The 20830-nt window shown below is 39.3% G+C and overlaps 1 protein-coding gene across 1 annotated transcript; it reads left to right on the top strand.

Moving 5' to 3' along the window:
• Positions 1-1287: 1287 nt before the first annotated feature.
• On the top strand, positions 1288-4013 carry LOC147640900 (uncharacterized). The gene has a single exon (XM_086816499.1). The coding sequence runs from the start codon at positions 1947-1949 to the stop codon at positions 3753-3755; it is 1809 nt and encodes a 602-aa protein (XP_086672625.1). The 5' UTR covers positions 1288-1946; the 3' UTR covers positions 3756-4013.
• The last annotated feature ends 16817 nt before the right edge of the window (positions 4014-20830 follow it).

Here is a 20830-nt window from a genome sequence, read left to right as displayed (position 1 = left end):
GTGGAAATAATAATTTATTAATTGAGAATAAAATTTAGGCCTCATCCCACATGGAAAAGACCAATCACCATTATAGGAAAAGAATCATTCACCTGACACACACCAATCCCGACTCAATCTGCAGTGCAGGGACTTGGGAGGAAAAATGACAACCTGAACAAGTGATCACAGAAAACATTTTTTCCAACAATTAAAAAAACCTTCAACCTCAAATTTTTGTAGGTTTTTTTTTCCTAAAATCTAAAGGTTTTTAGCAAAATTATAACTAAAATCCCTTGAAATTTGTAGGTTTTTGTAAATTGTTATTTTAAAATTTGAATGTTTTTCTTGAAAATTTACCATTCACCCTACACTAAACCTAGCTTTTGGTGAACACTGTCAGCACACCTGGCTTGATTTTATGAAAATTCTAGGGGTGTTTGACCCCCTTTTTCCTTGGCACACACAATTTTCATAAGGTCTTATTCTATTCCTAGTCTCATAGGAGAATTTCACACACCTACACACCATACTACTCATCACATAGGTAACACCTACACACAGCATACTACTCATCACATAGGTGGTGGTAAGCCGCGATAGGAACTCCACAAGCTAGGACCTATTCACACAACCTACTTGGCCTACCTTCAGTGGGCGACCAGCTGGAGGTGGCTGGGGGATTTGAGGCCACGCGTGCCTTATCCCCAGCCGGTCACCTCTAGCACGCAGCAGGTGAAGGAGGCACAGAAGGCGATTGTATTTACAAGAGGTGCAATTATATTCACAGGAGGCAGTAGGCAACTGTATCACTGTATCCGGTCACACAAGCTGGTGGTAGATGCAACTGCCCGTTCGAATTGGCGTTCAATAGATACACCAGTAGGCCACTTTGTGTTCATGCAGCAGCTGGCATGAACTTCCAAATGGGCGACCAGCTCCTCATGTGAACATCGAGAGAGTGAGGTTGAAGGGCCAGCATAATTTTCAAATAAACGTAAAAGTACATCGAAAACCGTAATTTATATGCATTTTCTCAACTAAATACAGGCCGCCTCGTCAAAAATGAAGCCTCAGCATCCCTTCACGAGATGGGGCCCCGCCCGGGGGCCGCCCCGGCGCCGCCCCGCTCGACATAATCGCAGGGGAGTGTGCCAGCGTAGCCCAGCTCCCAACGCCTAAAAACGAAGCGGCGTTACGTAACGCTGGGGGGCAGGTTTGGTCGGTGTAGGCTCTAGCAGCCATACAAAAGGTAGTGGGGAAATTTACTATTCTTCGTATCAAGGTGCAGGCAGATGTTGAGCACGAGGAACATCAGGACCAAAAAGCAGCAGCATGAGGGCAAATTTTACTGTGGTTAATAGGCTATAGTTGGAAACTTGGACGTTTAGAGAGAGAGAGAGAGAGAGAGAGCCTTTGCTTTCATAGGTCGTTTACAAAGCAATTAGCTGTCCCTGTATAGTGGTTTAGCTTCAATGCACATCGCATTTAGCTTTACTCAAAAAATAAAATGGTTTTCTTTCAGGGCTTGGTTTAAGCGCCCCCTGTTCTAGGAAGCCCCCATGAACAGAAGCTTCTCGCCATGATTGCCGACTTGTTAACCTATGCGTACACTTCTCGACAGCCGGTGGCCAGTGCAAGGGAAGGGTGGGTGCATAGGTGTGAGAGCAGCAGATGAACCGTGGGTGTGTCGCTGTGGTGTGATCGATGTTGTCGACTGCACATTATCTCCACAGTAACAGCAGGACACGAGCCAGAGCCATGCTCTGGGTATCGTAGATGAATATAGACCACGACGGAGCTTTCCTTCAATCCCTAATTCTGGTCCTTGTCTCTGGACGAGAAAGCAGACTCCAGATCATCAGCGTACTTCCTTGCCGGACTCCCCCCCATCACTTCCTACCTCCCTCATATCCCCTCCTCTCGCTGCCTCTCTTCTCCCCTACAGCCTGCCTTGCCTAAATACCATGCCCCCTGCACTCTCCCTCCTCCTTGACCTGGCATCTCCTCCCCCCTTCTCCATCTCTCCAACATCCCCCTTCCCCCCTCCGCGCGTCCCCGGCGATGACCCCTCTGACATCACCTCGTCCCCCCCACCCACTTCGACCGCCTTCGACCCCCTGGCCGCCTCCTTTCGCCCTAGCATCGCTGTGATCATTGGCGTCCTCACCACCATGTTCTCCCTCACCTTCCTCCTGCTCCTCTACGCCAAGCACTGTAAACGCCATGGCGTCGGCGTTTTCGTCCGTCCAGATGACACCACTCCGCCCCCTCCGCCGCTTCTCCGCGGCCGTGACTCCGGTGTCGATCGTGCCATCATTGACGTCCTTCCCACATTCAACTTCGCATCCCTGCAGGGCCTCAAAGAAGGCCTGGAATGTGCCGTTTGCCTCTGCCGTTTCGAAACTTCCGACATCCTCCGGCTACTACCCAAGTGCAAGCACGCCTTCCACCTGGAGTGCGTGGACACATGGCTGGGCAGTCACTCGACATGTCCGCTCTGCCGGAACAGGGTGGAAGCGGACGACGTGCTCATTGTGGAGGATTTCATCATCGGTGGAAAATGCGCCGGCGATGAGCAGCAGCAGCAGCCAATGCCGGCAAGTAATTCCAGCGCCGGACGGCTATCTTCTGCGGGCCGTAATTCCAACGTCGAGCTCGCAGGAATCGACAGAGCTTTGCAGCTCTACGTGCAGAGGGAGAGTGATCTGCTAGGCTTACCTAGCCTGAATATACTGGGACGAAATCCGAGCAGGAAGGAGAGCATGAGCAGGTCCGGCAGTCTGAGAAATGAAGGAAATGAACGGAAGGATCCTCTTCTGCAAGCGACGGACATTGACGAACAACTGCAGCTTCGGTTTGGGCACCGGATTGTCGTCTCCGATGCGGTTTTCCAGCATCGGTGGAGCGATTTCATGCCCTCCGATGTGCTCTTCTTGAGCTCTCAAACGCTTCTACGACACGCGGACCTTCCCGTCAGCAAGAGTTTCAACAGCAGCGCCAAGCAACCCAAACTGGATACGTCTCATCTGTCCACCTCTTTACCCCGGCCGAAGGATCTTCCCTTTCTGGCCGGCTCTTGCTCCGAATCAGCAGACCCTGCCCGCGCGTCCACCTCTTTACACCTTAAGGATCTTCCCCTTCTGGCCGGCTCTTGTTCCGAATCAGTAGACCCTGCGGGCCCGTCCACATCCTCTTCTTCCGCCATGTCTCCGTCGAGCAAGCTTGATCACGGAATCCACTCACCGTTCAGCTGTATTAAGCTTGACGGCACCTCCCAGCAACCCCCCCGCCATTCCTGTAGCTCTAGAAACAATTTGTATGCTCAGCTTTCGAATTTTAGGATTCAAGAAGCAATTCTTCCGCGGCTGTCGGCCTCTCGTGATTCCGGCGAAGCTGGCCTGCTACAATCCGACGGAGCTGCAGTGGTGGACTTGGAGAGCGCTTTCAATCCCGGCAAAGCGACAGAAGTAGAAGAGAAAGGCGTGTTTGAAAGGCAAGCCAATCTTCTCAAGCGGGCATTTGCTGTGGGGAGGCGAGATTCCGGAGCGAACCGGCACATGCCGTCGTATCAGAGGTCTGTGTCGGAGGTGTCCGGCATGAGGAGGTATGCGGGTTCCGACAAGCGGTCGTCGTTGACCAACAACAGCGATGAGAAGACCACGAGGTGGTTGTCCATTGCAAGCAACACCCTCAATTGGCTGACGGGCGGAGATAAGGGCAGGCCATTAAACGAGGGGGAGACTCATGCCGGCCACCCTATGGGCAATTCATAGCAAACCAGCTAAGACCTCATTTTTTTAACCTCCACATTTGGATGGAGTGGGGCTTTGTAAATAGATCCTCATATATATGGTGCTCGCCCCCTAATTAACTGTGTTTTTGTAGCCCGCCCAATTGTGAAAGGCAAGCCCACTCCTTTGGGAAGTTTTTGTTTACATCCCAAAATAAGGTTGAGTATCCTGAGAAGAATTAAATTGTATTATATGCATTAACCACAATATTTTAAAAAAAAGGGAAGTATAGAGAGCTTTTAACAATGAGGTTTTGTCTTACTAAAACAACAACTGTGTTTGCCTCATTAACAATGTTGGCCTTGAGGTCTTCTAACATCAAGAAATTGCACCACTATTTACAATGCCTACGACACATATAAAGTTATGCCCCTGCTTATCTTTCATTAACGTTGATGTACTCTTTCTACCTAAAAATAGCCCTCTCCATCTAACTATTGCTCTAGTTATATAGTCTCCAACACTTTTATGGGTTCTTTGCTTCAGGGTTTGTACCAAATTCAATGGATCATTCCTCATACCACGTGGCTGATCATGGCAAGTTACCTTGCTTCATGGCCTTGCACGACTCCTTTTCTTTGGGATAAGAACCATAAGCCATTTTAGTGCAACATCGCCGCAGTGCATTGGTTGAGATTTTTGACCTTGAGATCACTCTCAAACACCATGTTTTAGCTCACACCAAAGCTCATACAATTGCTCAAAGTTTTGGATGTATATTGCTAGATCATCCTTTCCATTGAACTTGACAATTGAATGAATATGGGCATTATAATCTCCTTTCATTGAAGGTAAGGTAATCCTTCATGTGTACTTAGCATAAAAAATAGGCTTTTCAAATGCTTGCTATGAATATGCAATTTTGTAGAGTCAAAATGGGTTTGCATTTTCACTTCAAGAGTCTTACCATCCATCACCCACAAACCCCTTGTCACTAACAAAGATGAATGGATGGTGTACTTACAACAATAAATTATCAAGGTACAAAAAAAAACATATTACTCAAAGAATGCCTTTGTGAGTTTGAAGATCACCGCACACCTTGAAGACAAACATCCTAGTAAAAAAGATTTGATTAAGGTAGAAGGCAATCCTCAAGAGAAAATCAAAAATTTCAAAAGAGAAGCTTGGCTCTTCATATCTACATGGGAGCAACATGTGATGGGATGGATGTATGGCATAGAAGCAACGTGGATGAGTTTGGAGCTATTAAGATTGGATATTACCTTCAAGGATCTTGATTGGTCCCATAAGTCATATTTGGCCTCTATGAATGTTAAATTTCCTCTCTCTCTCTCTCTCTCTCTCTCTCTCTCTCAAGGGAGAATAAAAATTTTCAAAAGAGAAGTTGAAGCATTGGTAGCCTAAGAATTCAAGGAGCACAAGTGCATGGAATTTGACTCTTCATGGTGAGGGGTTGTATGGCACGGAGGAAATGTGGATGAGTTTGAAGCTACAAAGATTGGATATTACCTTCAAGGATCTTGATTGATCCCAAAAGACATATTTGGCCTCTAATTTTATCCAAGATTAATCTAGTCATTGGTACCTTACATTAGGACTTCAACCTTGGTCTACAACTCAATCATTCACAAAATGTTAAACTACTGTCAATAAACTTACACTAAGCACCCACGAACCCAAATATGGTTTGGATCACATTTTCCAATACCCTCTTGATTAAAGCAACCATACCACATAGGGTGTCCTTTCTTGCTCTTTCCCCCTCCCCCCTCCCCCCTCCCCCTTCCCTTCCCAGGGCTTAGTCCCCCCCTTCCCCTCTATGCCTTCTTGAACACACATGCCTACTCATGCCCACATAACCCACCCACTCATGGTTGTTGCCATGCCTTCTTGAACACACATGCCTACTCATGCCCACATAACCCACCCACTCATGGTTGTTGCCATGCCATGCACATTGCTTTCACTCCCACTTATGCTTGCTACACACCCCTTCCCACCCCTTATTTGGGGTCCACATGCTGCACAATTTACCACTCCCAACCCCCATCATGCACACACCCTACAACCCACTCAGGTTTTTGTTTCTCATCAACCCATCCACTCATGAATGCCACCCCCTTCTACCCCATGTGTGTGTTCACTCATGTTCGCCCCCCTTATGCTCCCTATCTACCCTACTCATGCTAACATTTCACCCAATGCACACAAGCCCACCCCACCCAGTACTGTCCCCGTACCACCCCCCCCAAGTTTTGCATGCATGTCCAACTAACTCATGCTCGCCACCCTCCCTTCCCTCCAACCTACAAATTGTCCAGCTCATGTGTGCCATCCTCCCCCAACCCCTTGTGTGTCTCATCAAATCATGCATGTTTGCCTTATAAATGCTCCAATTTTGGATTTAAATTTTAAGAGCTTCATATTCTTAGATTTTAGAATGTATGTATGAGTCTAGGATCATCAGTGGACACTTTTTTAAACAAAAAGGATTTTCATTTTTTAGAGAGATATTTTTGCCGTTTTGCAAGCTATGTTTTAGTAGTTTGGAGTCAAAATTAGAGGAAATGTTGTATGAGAGAGTTATAATACATATTTTGGAGTAGAAGTTTACATTTTTGAAAGCTGACCTTGAGTTGATTCATCTGTTTATGTGCCCAATATACCCTACAATCTAGTATAAAAGTAATCTATAGCTAGTTTTTCATGCCAAAATTTTGTAGGTGATTTTTGGGGCTGAAGATGAATGTTTCTGGCCTAAATACCGTGAGAGAGAAAATGTCTAAAATTCAAAGGGCTAAACAAGTTGCCTCTTGGGGTAATTTTTCCAATTCCTCACTATTTGGGAGATACAAATCCTTGAACAGGGATGTTTTCCTAGTGTTGAAAAAACACATGCACCTTTACATGAGCCGCTCCTTTAGCCATTCAGAGTGGGGGGGTAGTGGACACTCACGCATGAGAACTTGGCTAATATTGGTCATGTGCACGCTTTTTGAAAAGAGGATGAAAGAAGGCCATCTTTTTTGGTAGAATTCGAGTCCACTCATGAAAATTAGAGTTCTCTTGACATTTTCTTATAAAGTGTGATTAGCAATATTTTCAAAGATTTCCATGATTTCATGTAATTTGATTAAACTTCCACAAAGGGGAGATGTATACGAGTGTGAGTGAGAAAGCTCAAGGGAGGTTGGAGTTAGCCACCATGGAGTTTTGTCATCAAATTCTACTCATCTCCTAATTCAAGATTTATGGTGATTCTCTGCTAATGGTGTAGTTCCATTTATTTTTCTGAGTTATTATCCACAAAGATATGTTTCTTTGCATTTATGTGAATTCAAGTTATATGATGATGATGACAATGAGAGTAAGAAGGAAGTGTTGAATGTGAAAATTCTATATCATAGTTTTGTAATTTCTATATGTTGAGGTCCCTGGTGGGTGCGCCTCACATGCCCCCCAACAAGCATGCACACACTCATCCAAATGGGTCCCACATGTTTCACCCACGTATGTCTCCCCTTCTCTTGCTACAATGACTCTCCTCAACATGTTTCAAACTATAGATTTTGTATATAATGACATACATTTAGTGTGTAAAAAGTATAAAATTTATACACAAATTACATGCACCATACTCTATTTGCATCTCAAGTTTAAAGGAAATTGTGATGTGGACTTTGCAATTAAAAGTATGACCATGCATATTTAATATATGATTTATTATTATCGCTCCCAAATAAAGTCACGTAGCTTCTACTTATAAAGTTTACTTTTAAAACTTTTTTTAAATGACCAATTTAAAACCCTTCATGCACCAAGCCATCGATTTAATGTTGGATCATCAATGGGTGATTATATTTCTCAAGAAATCAACATGCAATCTCAACAACTAGGCATAGAACTTTACCAAAACAATCATAGGTTTTGTAATGTGTGCAAACAAAAGTGTTTTAGAAAAAAGTAAAAAAACTTCATCTCAAATTTAAAAAAGTATTATCAAAGAAAATTTTCAAAATGCGATTTTTCTTCTTCTACAACTTCTCAAACTGTGTACATTATGAGACCTTTAAATTTAACTTTTACAAGTATTTTCCAAAGTTAAAGTTGCAATTTCACTAAACCTGGGTTTTTCTCACAATGTATTATGAGATTGAGATAAAATATGTGTTTTTGGGAAAGGAGATATTTAGTTTGGTTCTTTCCTATGTAATGGTAGTTTTGGGCTATAGATACATTGGTATTAAAAATCTATATTGCAACAATTCCACGTGCAAACGATTTCGTGCACGTAATTTTTTGCAAGTGTAAATGATTGCGTACACGGTTGCATGTAATTCTAGACATGCATCTAGATAATTATATGCATGCATACAAATACTATACGTGAAAAATATGGATATCATTCTTTTGTTTGTGATGTTGTATGGAATAAGTTACTTTTGTGGATTTCAAGATGCTTGAAATCCACAAATACTATACATGAAAAATATGGATATCATTCTTTTGTTTGTGATGTTGTATGGAATAAGTTACTTTTGTCGATTTCAAGATGCTTGAATAATTTCAAACTTGACCTTATCAATCACAACACATTTCTTGTATCTTTGTATACTTTTCATGGCTATTGTATGAGATTCTATAGAATGCTAATGAGAAGATCTACATGCATATTCGTGTCTTATCTTTTTGTATTTTAATATACATAAGTGTTAAGGCAATAGATTATGTGAATTTAAGGACTTTATTTTATCGCATAATATTAAATATGTACACTATGGAACCCCATTTAAAAAGAGGATTTCTTTTAAATCGAATTACATTGCACAGTTATAAAAGCTACATGTTGATTTTTTGCGGCCATGCAAAGTACATGTGTGTTTTCTATGGTGCACCCAGCTCATTTGAATCCACTCAAAAAAGAAAAAATAGAATCCTTTTGGAACTCATGATAAATAAACTATCACCCTTATGAAATAAAATTGATACAAAAATAAAGAATTAAACTTTAACATTTTAAAGTCTCTAAAAACTAGCCTATCTTCAATTGGGTAATCTCCACAACTACCTATAAAACTTGCAAATATGGCTTAAACTTTCTATAATTAGATTTGGAACGAGTCCTCTAATTATTACAAGAGCTGGGAAAAGTCATCCAATTATCATAAGAGGAGGAAGTACAACTAGACACCCCTTTGGGCTAGTTTTTTACAATGGTTCATCCAATTATCATAAGAGGAGGAAGTACAACTAGACACCCCTTTGGGCTAGTTTTTAACAATGGTTCATTGTTCTAATGATCTAATGAACTATCTCTATTTGTGTGATGTCCCACCTCTTTGTGTTGATGGCCAAGCTTCAACATGAAATACGTCTATAGAGCTTGAGGGATAAATTGATGTATAGCTTAAATTTTATGTTAAAAATTAAATTCAAATATGAATGTGGTATAGATGCTAAGACTTTTTGTTGATATATCAACTCAAGGCCTAAAATTTGGGCCTCATTTTAAACATTCTTGATTCTTTCAAAATTAAAGTGGTATAGATGCTAAGACTTTTTGTTGATATATCAACTCAAGGCCTAAAATTTGGGCCTCATTTTAAACATTCTTGATTCTTTCAAAATTAAAGTTATAATGAGATCTAGTTATTGACATGCCCATAAATAATTTAAAATAATTTAGAAGTGTCACTTGAGATAATTTATCCTTAGACTAATATGTGTCCAAGAGGAAAACAACATCACAAGAGGTGCCATAATTTCATGCAAATTAAATTATTGATTTGCAAGGTATAAGATGATGTTTTGTTGTATATTACAATTGTCTTGGCTTATTGCAACACATGCATGTCGAACACTATATGTATGTGAGTCAAGAAAGAAAAATGGGGAAGATAGAAAACACAGGGGGGAGTTGTGGAGGGGAGGGGAGGACACTACATAAGGAATTATATGCATCAAAGAGGGTCTTGTGCCTAACAGTGCAATGGCAATGAAAGGATCAGTGGCAGTAGGCAATGAAAGGATCAGTAGCAGTAGGCGAAGTGGTCAACCCACAACGGACGATGTGAGCACCACCTCGATATCACACTTGTGAAGGTGGTGGACTGTAACCACCGTAGAGCCATTGCCAAGAAGGCACAGTTTAAAAGCGTGGTCAACTACTACAGAGGATATAGAGAGTGTGTATGCCGACTCATTGTCTAAGTGACGTGTGATGAAGTGTAGTCTTGTAAGCTCTCAGTATTAGTTGACAGTTATGTCATGAAGCTCGATAGCATGTTAGAATCTTGCAAGTGGTGATTTGTACTGGGTATCTATTTTGTGTTACTCTATAATTCTTCCAAAATGAAACTAAGAGCACACTTGCCATTACTTTTCTCTTCTGTGTCACATGTTACTCTATGATGTCTGAACCTGTTGTGTTTCTGCGTAAGTGTGTGTATGAGAGAGTGTGAGTGTGACATGAAAAGGAGTGATGTAGACTGAAAATTGGGAAACACTATGCTTAAGCCTGCCCAGCTGAGCTGAGACTGGAATGTTCCCCATGACCATGTAAGGGTTGATGTTTGAGTCTAGAATCTCTGGCAGAAGTCCACACGTCTCCCATGACATTGCCTGTCTAGTCTGATACACCATACTACTATCTTGCCATTCCGCTGATATGGAAATCAACGAGAAACAAAGGGATTTTAAAAATCATATGTTTTTTTAATATTTCTCTAATGTAATAAACTTACTCCTTTTTTGGCTAAATTTATAGATTTCTTCACTTTTTTAGTTAAAAACTCATATATGTAAATTGTTTTTGTTAAGCCCGTGAGCCCATCTTATTGAACTCACTATCTTTCATAATTCTTGGTTAGCCCATGAGTTCAATTATTAATAACCAAATAATCTAATAAGTTAGGATCACAAATCTCCATCTTATTGAACTCACTATCTTTCATAATTATTGGTTAGCCCATGAGTTCAATTATTAATAACCAAATAATCTAATAAGTTAGGATCACAAATCTCCATGCTAATCACCTAAGAGATATAAACAATGATGAACATTAAGTTTTTAGTAGTAAATTAATGCTAGGAGCCATGTTAGAAGGTTAAAAAGATTGACTTTGATTAAGATACACATAAAGCAATCAAATTATCAAATTATATTATTAAGAGGGATAAATCTTTGTGATTAATTTAGCACTTCTCATATACAAGAAGTTAAATATTTCTTCCTATGCATCACAAAACAAGAGGTTAGAGTAAAAAACACAACAATGTACCTTGAATTAGACTACACCATGGCTTGCTCATCGCGTGAGGACTTTGATAACTCATAGTGGGTGGCAGTATGAAAGCAACAGAATTAAATAAAAAGACATCATGATGAGATCACAAACATAGAGTGAATTGTATTAACAATGATGGGGTTCAACAAGGATATAGACTAAATTGTATTAAAACTAATGCGGTTCAAATGGGTAATTGTGCATGTTTCTCCTTAAAAAAGTTCCATTTGTAAAAAGCATTGAAAATGCATAATGTTAAAATTGAAACCTGCTCATCTTTCAAGTCTTATTGAGAAACCCTTTTTCACTGTTAACTAGATAGAGCCAAGAACGCCAATGGCAGAGCAAAGCTCGGATGGCGTAGCAATTAGGGGAAGTTGAAACACCACCATATATTTCGATTCTCCCGGAAGATGACTCGCTCAATGAAATGGAGCCTATTGGACCAGACGCATCATAAATTACGACGATCCCTTTCAACCCCTCAGGCTCGGCCCTCAAAAAGCACTCTCCAAAATCAAGTTAGGGTGGTGGAAAACGCACCATGTGGGAATGCTAACTTATGACCATACTTACGGATGGAGAGGGATTCGAACCCCCGGTATTTTTTCGAATACTTCGGTTTTCAAGACCAACTCTTTAAACCGCTCAGACATCCATCCCTTTCCCGACAGGATCATGAGCCTAGAGCCATTAATAATCAACGGGAAAGCGTGCCAAGCCTGCAGGTCTTTGTAAATTGCATGCAAATTTTGATGAATGTTTCTTAAAGTTGGCATGAAAGGAGCCCAAATAATACAAAAATTCTTTCTCTTGTGTATCAAACATAAATTTAAAGTAGTGTATATTTTATTTACATGCTTTTTAGCACATATGAATATTATTAAATTTAAACATATGATTCCAATTTTAAATATGTTTATAATTGAGGTACGAGCATGAATATGGTTTTAATGATTATTACCACCTATTTGAATAGTGATGGTTTTAAATTAGCTTAGAATCAACCTTTAAAACTTGACATTACAATTGAATATATACTTTCCCCTTTAAAACTTGTAATTAAAGCTACACTTTCCCCTTCCAAAAAGTAATAATTAACAAAATGAGCGACCTATCACACTCAGCTTTCCAAGAAATTGGTTAGTATGAAAAATGTAGTGCTCTTAAACAAAGAGATTATGTTCATCTAAGAGATTATGCATTGTCCATTTGATTCAAGTGTGCAATAGCACTTAATGGGACTGTAATTATTATTGGTGGCTACACACATCCTTCAAATCTCAAACAAAAAGATTATTCTCATCAATAAGATAATCCATCTGGGTCAAGTAAGAATTTTGATAATAGGTGGCTTCGAGATCAGAAGTAGTGGAACTCTAGTTGATTAATTTTTAAATCTTCAATGCTAGTCTTATTTTTTTATATGAGAAGCCATTTTTATGGCTTTTAGAGATTTGTGTAGAAAATTCATTTCTCTTTAAGCCTATTGTTTCAAAGAAATTCCTACTAGAGAAATACTCTCTACACAAGATAATGGTTGAAAACTTTCCATGATCATCATCTAGGCATTGGCGCTTTTTGAATTATACTTTAAAATACCTTGAATAAATTTATTTTTTGCACTATAAATGTAACATAGAAATTATTTTATATGTACTTAGGACATTAGTATGTATCTTTTCAAACTAAAAGTGCATGTTTTTAAAAATGTCTCTTTGTTGAAGATGAGGATATTGCAATATTTGCATACTATTTTTAGTAAAACAATTCCTAGATATATGATTTTTTTAAATTTTACCATGCGTGTATGTATACATGTCACTTAATGGGATTGCAATTATTATTGGTGGCTACACACATCCTTCAATTCTCAAACAAAAAGATTATTCTCATCAATAAGATAATCCATCTGGGTCAAGTAAGAATTTTGATAATAGGTGGCTTCGAGATCAGAAGTAGTGGAACTCTAGTTGATTAATTTTTAAATCTTCAATGCTAGTCTTTTTTTTTTGAGAAGCCTTTTTTATGGCTTTTAGATATTTCTGTAGAAAATTCATTTCTCTTTAAGCCTATTGTTTCAAAGAAATTCCTACTAGAGAAATACTCTCTACACAAGATAATGGTTGAAAATTTTCCATGATCATCATCTAGGCATTGGCGCTTTTTGAATTATACTTTAAAAATACCTTGAATAAATTTATTTTTTGCACTATAAATGTAACATAGAAATTATTTTATATGTACTTAGGCCATTAGTATGTATCTTTTCAAACTAAAAGTGCATGTTTTTAAAAATGTCTCTTTGAAGATGAGGATATTACAATATTTGCATACTATTTTTAGTAAAACAATTACTAGGTATATGATTTTTTTAAAAATTTACCATGTGTGTATGTATACATGTCTCTTTTTAAAAAACAACTTTGCCATACGTGTATGTATACATGTCTCTTTGAAGATGAGGCTATTATAGTATTTGTATGCTACTTTTAGTAAAATTTAAAGTTATAAATTACTAGGTAAATGATTTTTTTGGAACTTTACCATATATATATATATATATATATATATATATATAGAGAGAGAGAGAGAGAGAGAGAGAGAGAGAGAGAGAGAGAGAGAGAGAGAGAGAGAGAGAGAGAGAGGGAGGGAGGGAGGGAGGGAGCAAGGGAGAGAGAGAGAGAGAGAGAGAGAGAGAGAGAGAGAGAGAGAGTTGGCTTGTGCAATTGTAAAACCCAAGGAGAGAATGGCACGAGACAAAATACATCCCCTTTCAAATGGTGATTCGATGCAAAACATTAGATTTTTGTTAAGAGCAATTACAAAGTTTGAAAAGAGATTTAATGTTAACATCCATTAAAGATTATTACACTTGAATGGGCGGTTGGCTAACCCATGGGATTTGGATGGGGTTAGGCTAGATCGATGGATTCCTATAATAAAATTCAATTCTATTCAAGTTACGATAGTTGAAGTAAGTCACAGGATAATCCTTGTTCTATGGAAAAGAATCAACGGTTGTGCCTCTTTTGATAGGGAAAAAATCGTTGGTCTCTATGAACCAAGTGCAAGCTCCTCCTCCTTTGATCCGGCAATGTGATCCACAGGCTGTTAAAATTACAGAAATGTGATGAGCTATGTGGATCAAATGCTAGAATCAACATCATTAACAAAGAGATTAGACAATTAAAGTGTGATTAGTGAGCAAATAACTGATAGCTTAATGTAGGCATGGATAATCAAAAACCAGCAAATTCTCATTAGGCCAATGCCTCAATTTATAGAGTTTACATCCAAGCATCCAATCCCACTGATTTCTCCTTGATTCACTCCACCAGTAGAGTCTTCTCACCTTTTCACAGGTTCTCTTACATTTACAGATTCTCTTTTACAGCCTCTAGCCAAGGGCTTGTTCCCGCACACACCCTATTCACTTGTATATTTCAACACGGGCTCGGTCGGAATACAAAGGATAGTTAAGGCTCTTGACTATGTTAGAAAATTTTCTTGGAGGATTCGCCTATCCTTTCTAGGCAAGGAAAGTTTTTTCCGGGTTCAGTTTTGGAAGAACCGAGGGATTAGTCTCTTGTCTGGACATTCGTGGGGCGAGGCCCCGAGTGGGAAGCTCTGCTATGCGCGAGGTTGCTACTTCCGCTGCAACCACTCCAGAATTTGATGTGCAAAGAGGGCAGAAATCTCACATTGATTATGAGGAGACATTTGCCCCAGTTGAAAAAATGGCAACTGTGACAGTTGTGATTGCGGTGGTTGCAGCTAACTAAAGGTTGGTTTTTACAATAGATGGATGTAAAAAGTGCGTTCTTGCATGGTGACTTGTAACAATAAGATGTGTATATGGATCAGCCACCACCACCAGGTTTTGAGGATATAGGTCACCCAGAGTATGTATATAAGCTTTGTAAGGCTTTGTATGGGCTGAAGCAAGCTCCACAAGCATGGCATGACAAGATTGCTGAGTATCTTGTCACTATTGGTTTCCATATGGCAAATGAAGATCACTCCTTGTATGTGCGCAAGAGTGATAAGGGTATTATGATTATCACATCTATGTAGATGATCTTACTATTGGGGTGACAACATGGAAGAGATTGAATATGTGAAAATTCTTCTCAAAAGGAAGTTTGAGATGAAGGATTTAGGAGATCTGCGTTACTTTTTGGGAATTGAGGTCATTCACACACCTGAGGGTATTTGGTTGTCACAAAGACATTATGCATTGGACATGTTGTCCAAGTATGGGATGGCTGATTGTAAGCCAATCTCGGTGCCATTAGAACAAAATGGCAAGCTTAGTGCGGATGCAGGTTATGTGTTGGAGGATCCCACTATGTACAGGAAGATTGTGGGGAGTTTGATCTATGTCACGATCAGTAGGCCAGATTTGAGTTACACTGTCAGCTTAGAGAGCCAGTTTATGCAAGTTCCGTGCAAACCACATCTTTATAGTGTGGGACACACACTTTGGTATTTGATGGCCACTGTTGATTATGCATTGTTTTATGTAGCAGGTGTACCATTGGAGTTATATGGGTACACAGATGCAGATTGGGTAGGTAGCATCGTAGACAGGAGATCTACCAGTGGATTTATGTTTTCATTGGGGAGTGTTGCTATGACATGGAGCAGCAAGAAGCATCCCAAAGTTGCCTTGTTAAGTATAGAGGTAAAGTACAAGAGGAGATGCGGTGGCAATGTGTGAGGTAGCTTGGTTACACAAGCTACTTTGTTGCTGATTTGGGGTTGCATGTGGAGAGACAGGTTGTCATATATTATGACAATCTTAGCAGTATACAGTTGGCCAGGAACCGAGTTTTCCATGCGCAGATGAAACACATTGAGATACATTACCACTTTATCGGGAGAGTCTTGGCAGGCGTTCATTTTTTATGAATGTCTATCTCTCTTTCTGTCTATCACCGTATCTCCCTTGTGTCTCTATCTGTAGTGATCAATCGCCCTTTTAAGCTGAGACTTCTTGTTCTTGGCAATGGCTCTCTGGTAGTTATAGTCCACCACCTCCTCACGTGCGATACCGAGGTGGTGCTCATGATGTGTGGAGTGGGTTGCCTTGCTTTCTACCATTGAGCTACTAGGCATAACAAGAACGGAGTCCAACACCTGGCACCAGTGCATGCATAGGTAGTGTAAAAACATTTCTACCACACCAAGGAGCTGATTAAGATAAGGGAATGGATGAATAATATTCTGTATTAACTCCTCATAAATAGGTTAGTAACACTCGACCTCAAATTCAACATTATGCAAACCTATACAAGGCTCCTATACTTCAACTAGGAGGGAGCAACAATAGAGACCAAATTTTGGCACTAAAGCAAGAGAGCAGCTATGTAGATTGGTAACTTACCTTGCACAACTAACAATTTTTCATAGTAATGGGAAATAGAGGTGTTAATATTGTAATGACAATGCCACCGTAAGAAAGACCACCAATAACATAAATACAAGAGATCTCATGAGCAAGGGAGAGGCTCAGATAATATTGTCACTTGGAAATATCAGAAGTATATATAGGAGTCACCTAAAACATTTGCATGCATACATCATCAAAATAGAAGAATTGGAAAACAATGTGGAAAGACTCCTAGCAATAACAAAAATGATAGCAAAAAGTTGTGTTAGCATAGAGTCAGATGAGATGAGGAATCAGACGACAAGGAAGAATGCTACTTTGAAGAAGAAGTTCAAGATAGTGATGAAGCTGACTCTGCACTTCAAAAACAAGAAGATAAGAAGAACAAGACATCTACAATAAAGAGCAATGACAAACATCAAGAATCAAGCCAAGGCCTAAAAATTTCTAAATCCGTCTAGTGGTCAAAAGTGATGTTTCGAACCAACATAACTAGGAAATACAAAACCAAAGTGTGAGATCCCACTGCACGCCTCGACAAATTGCCATGCCATGCTCGGTGTGAAGGCCAAGTCCCAAGTATCTCACAAACCATGCAACCTATAAGATGAGGTTATGCCCAACAAGATGCCTTGTATAGAAATAAGTGAACTAGGATACGTTTTTAAGGATTATTAAAGTTATATTTGAAAGATACAATATTTTTAATTTACATTCTAATTTTATCTTTGAAAGATATAATATTTTTTAACGTATATACATCATCCTAATTTTATTAATTAACATATATTTACAAATCTCTTGTCTTTTTCATATCACATCTCTTGTTATGATACATAGAGACATGGGCAAGCACCATCAGACTTCACAAACATCCGAGTGTAAATATAAACTTATTATATATCTTGATTTAATTTATTATTTTTAAATTTTAAAAATAATTACCTTTCTGTAAGTTATTATTCATTATGTTTTTCTTGTAAAAGAACTTTGTGAATATTATTTTATCTAATAAATGAGGGAGAGAGATATATATGTGTGCACATCTCTTGTTATGGTATGCAAAGACATGGACGAGCACCATCTGTTGTTGTGTCACACACACCTGAGTGCAAATAAAAGTTTTTTATATATCTTGATTTAATTTATTATTTTCTAATTTAGATAATATTTACATTTCCATAAGTTATTATTCATTGTGTTTTTCTCATAAAATCATATTATATATATTATTGTATCTAAAAATTATATATATACGTATATATATATAAAGAGTTCTTAATCTTGCTAAAACGTTTTAAAAAATGATTGAAAGGGTTTACAAACACACACACAAGTATATATATAAAGAGTTCCTAATCTTGCTAAAACAATTTAAAAAGTGACCAAGGGGTCTAATATATGGACAAAAGAAAAAGATTAACAAGAATTTTTTAAAACAAAACAAATTGTTGTGCATCAAATTTAGGTTTAGTTTTTAAATCCAATGCACACAACATCAAATTAAAGTTTGAAGAATCTTGAAGTCAATATTTAACATTAGAATCTACCTATGATAGGATCCATTATAAAAATTTGGTTATGTTTTGTCCTGCGTACTAGGGAAAAGAGTTCCCAGGCCGCCTAGGCGGCACTCATGCAAAATTTAAATAGACACACCACTTACGCACCTAATATGAAATTACCTTTTCTTAGATTCAACTATTTCCAAAATAGCATTGCAAATAAAACCACAATGTTTCCATCATAATCCTCAGTATTCCATTTCCATCATAATCCTCTCCATTTCCAAGTCCAATTTCTAACTTTTCCACGTTCTAACCATAAAATTTAATTTTCAGTCATCCCTTCCTCGACCTATGGCATCATCGGCACCAGAACGCTCACCACCTGGTCAATCCTTCTAGGCTCACCTAGTACTTCACTCAGGGGGTCTTTTCAATAGCTCCTAGCCCATAGTACCCAGGAGTATAATCTCATAAAATCCATATGGACTCTAAATCAACTAGATCAACCAACAAGATCCAGTAAAAGAGCCATGAACTCATCCGTTTTGAAGACCAGCAAGGTCAATCAACCAGATCCATGCCCGTTTTCAGAAAACAACTTCAACTCATTTTCTTCCTCGTCGCTCACGTGGGTATCCTGGGTGACCCAAAGCCCGACCACCGTATGGTTAGCACCCTTTAGGCTCCTTCCCAAGTGACCTAGCGCTACACTCAAAGGCTATTTCCTTGGCCCCTCATCCACCGTACCGGAAGCTCACCATTTTAACCAAACCGAGGCTGGTCAAGACCTTGGTCGATCTTGCCACAGGAGACGTCCTTCTTTGACTCTGTCAACTGTTGCAACATTTTCCACTTAGGTCCCCACGACCTCATTCCACATGATAGTCAAAATGCTACCCCAACATTCTTGCCGTAAAACAATCTTTAAAAAACAGCTTTCATATGCAAATACAGTTTCCAAATAAAATTCATATCATTCCATCATTTCACATTATTCCTCATCATTTCTCATCACCCCTTATCTTTTGACATTATTCCACATCATTCAACATCATTCGACTTCCATTCACACCACCCCACATCAATTCACATCATCCCACATTCATTCACATCATCCCACATTCATTTCCACATTCATTCACATCATCCCACATCACATTAGGACCTCAATGGAAGGCTTCTTGGGCCCTTTTATTTGGCAATTTAAGGAGTCAAACCTTTTCTCTTAAGAAAAAATGTTTTCTAATTAGAAGCTTCAAAACGGCTACTTTATTCGAATTTGAATTTTGGAGGAAAAATGGAATTTAAAATCTAGCGGACAAAACTATATCATGTAACATATCTATGGAAAGCTCTTGATGTGTAGATCACGGATCTATAATCTCCGCTCAAATCGGAGCTTGTATGTAGAAGTTATGGAGGTCCGAAAATTGTAAAATTACTTCCCCCCCTTTTTGGGGAGAAAAGTGCACCCTTTGACCACTCTTATACCTCTCTTACAAACCCAACATTTCAGTCCACATGGCAACCCCCCATTTGGCTATTCCTTAATCACCTTGATTAGGCTTGGGCAAATTAAAGGGCCCAAGAAGACCCCATTCACTTCCTAATGTTTTCACATTCATTCACATCATCCCACATCATTTCTACATTCATTCACATCACCCCACATCAGTCCAGATCAATCCACATCAATCCTCATTAATCCACATCAATCTCATCAATCCACATCACTCCACACATCGATCCACATTAATCTACATCAACCACATCAATCCACACAACATCCACGTCAATCCACATCAACCACATCAATCCACACATCAACCACATCAATCCACACATCAACCACATCAATCCACACAACATCCACATCAATCCACATCAATCCACACATTCCGCACATCATTCCACACATCACCCACATTATTCCACTCATCACTACACATCACCCCTCATCACTCAACATCATTCTACGCTCAATCAAATTTCCACAAACAAGATGGGCTCTTTTTGCTTTGTGCGAATCAAGTTTGATTATCAACTTTCCTTGATCTAATTATCATAATCTTTGTTCCCCAATCAACCAGCTTAAAAGTACAATTACTCTACTTTTCATACTGATAGAACTTTTTTAAGTCTTGGCCATTACTTGGCTCAGTTAAAGGTAACATTTTCTCGACTCAATGTAATTAAGTCTAAATTCCCATTCACTTTTGGATCCTTGATCCTATCAAGAATTCCAAATTCCTTTCCCAGTAGGGAATTTAGGAATAAGTCAGTCACAAGTATTTACATTCATCCAACTAAGCGTATTTCTGGTATTTTTCTAGGAAATCCTTTTCTGGGCAAATGTCTCCTCATAATCAATGTGAGATGCGTGCCCTCTCTGCACATCAAATTCTAGAGTGGTAGCAGCGAAAGTAGCAACCTCGTGTGCAGGGCAGAGCTTCCCACTCGGGACCTCACCACCACGAATGTCCGGACAAGAGACAAATCCCTCGGTTCTTCCAAAACCGAACCCGAAAAAAACTTCCCTTGCCTAGAAAGCATAGGCGATTCCTCCAGGAAAATCTTCTAACGTAGTCAAGAGCCTTAACTATCCTTTAACTATCCTTTGTATTTCGACCAAACCCGCAGGTCACATGGCCGGATCAAAGGAGGAGGAGCTTGCACTTGGTTCATAGAGACCAACGCTTTTTTCCCCATCAAAAGAGGCACAACTGTTGATTCTTTTCCATAGAATAAGGATTATCCTATGACTTACTTCAACTATTGTATTTTGAATAGAATTGAATTTTATTATAGGAATCCATCAATCCAGCCTACCCCATCCAATCCCATGGGTTAGCCAACCACCCAACCACTGTATTGATAGGATCCATTATAAAAATTTGGTTATGT

Source organism: Cibotium barometz, chromosome 2 (genome assembly GCF_041138505.1).
Source record: "Cibotium barometz isolate CiBa-2024 chromosome 2, ASM4113850v1, whole genome shotgun sequence".
Classification (NCBI taxonomy): domain Eukaryota; kingdom Viridiplantae; phylum Streptophyta; class Polypodiopsida; order Cyatheales; family Cibotiaceae; genus Cibotium; species Cibotium barometz.
Note: the sequence above shows the minus strand (reverse complement) of the source record. Positions and strands in the feature narration are given on the sequence as shown.

Excerpts from the sequence above, each read along its gene's own strand:
- LOC147640900 (XM_086816499.1), top strand. The coding sequence starts at position 1,947 with ATGCCCCCTGCACTCTCCCTCCTCCTTGACCTGGCATCTCCTCCCCCC.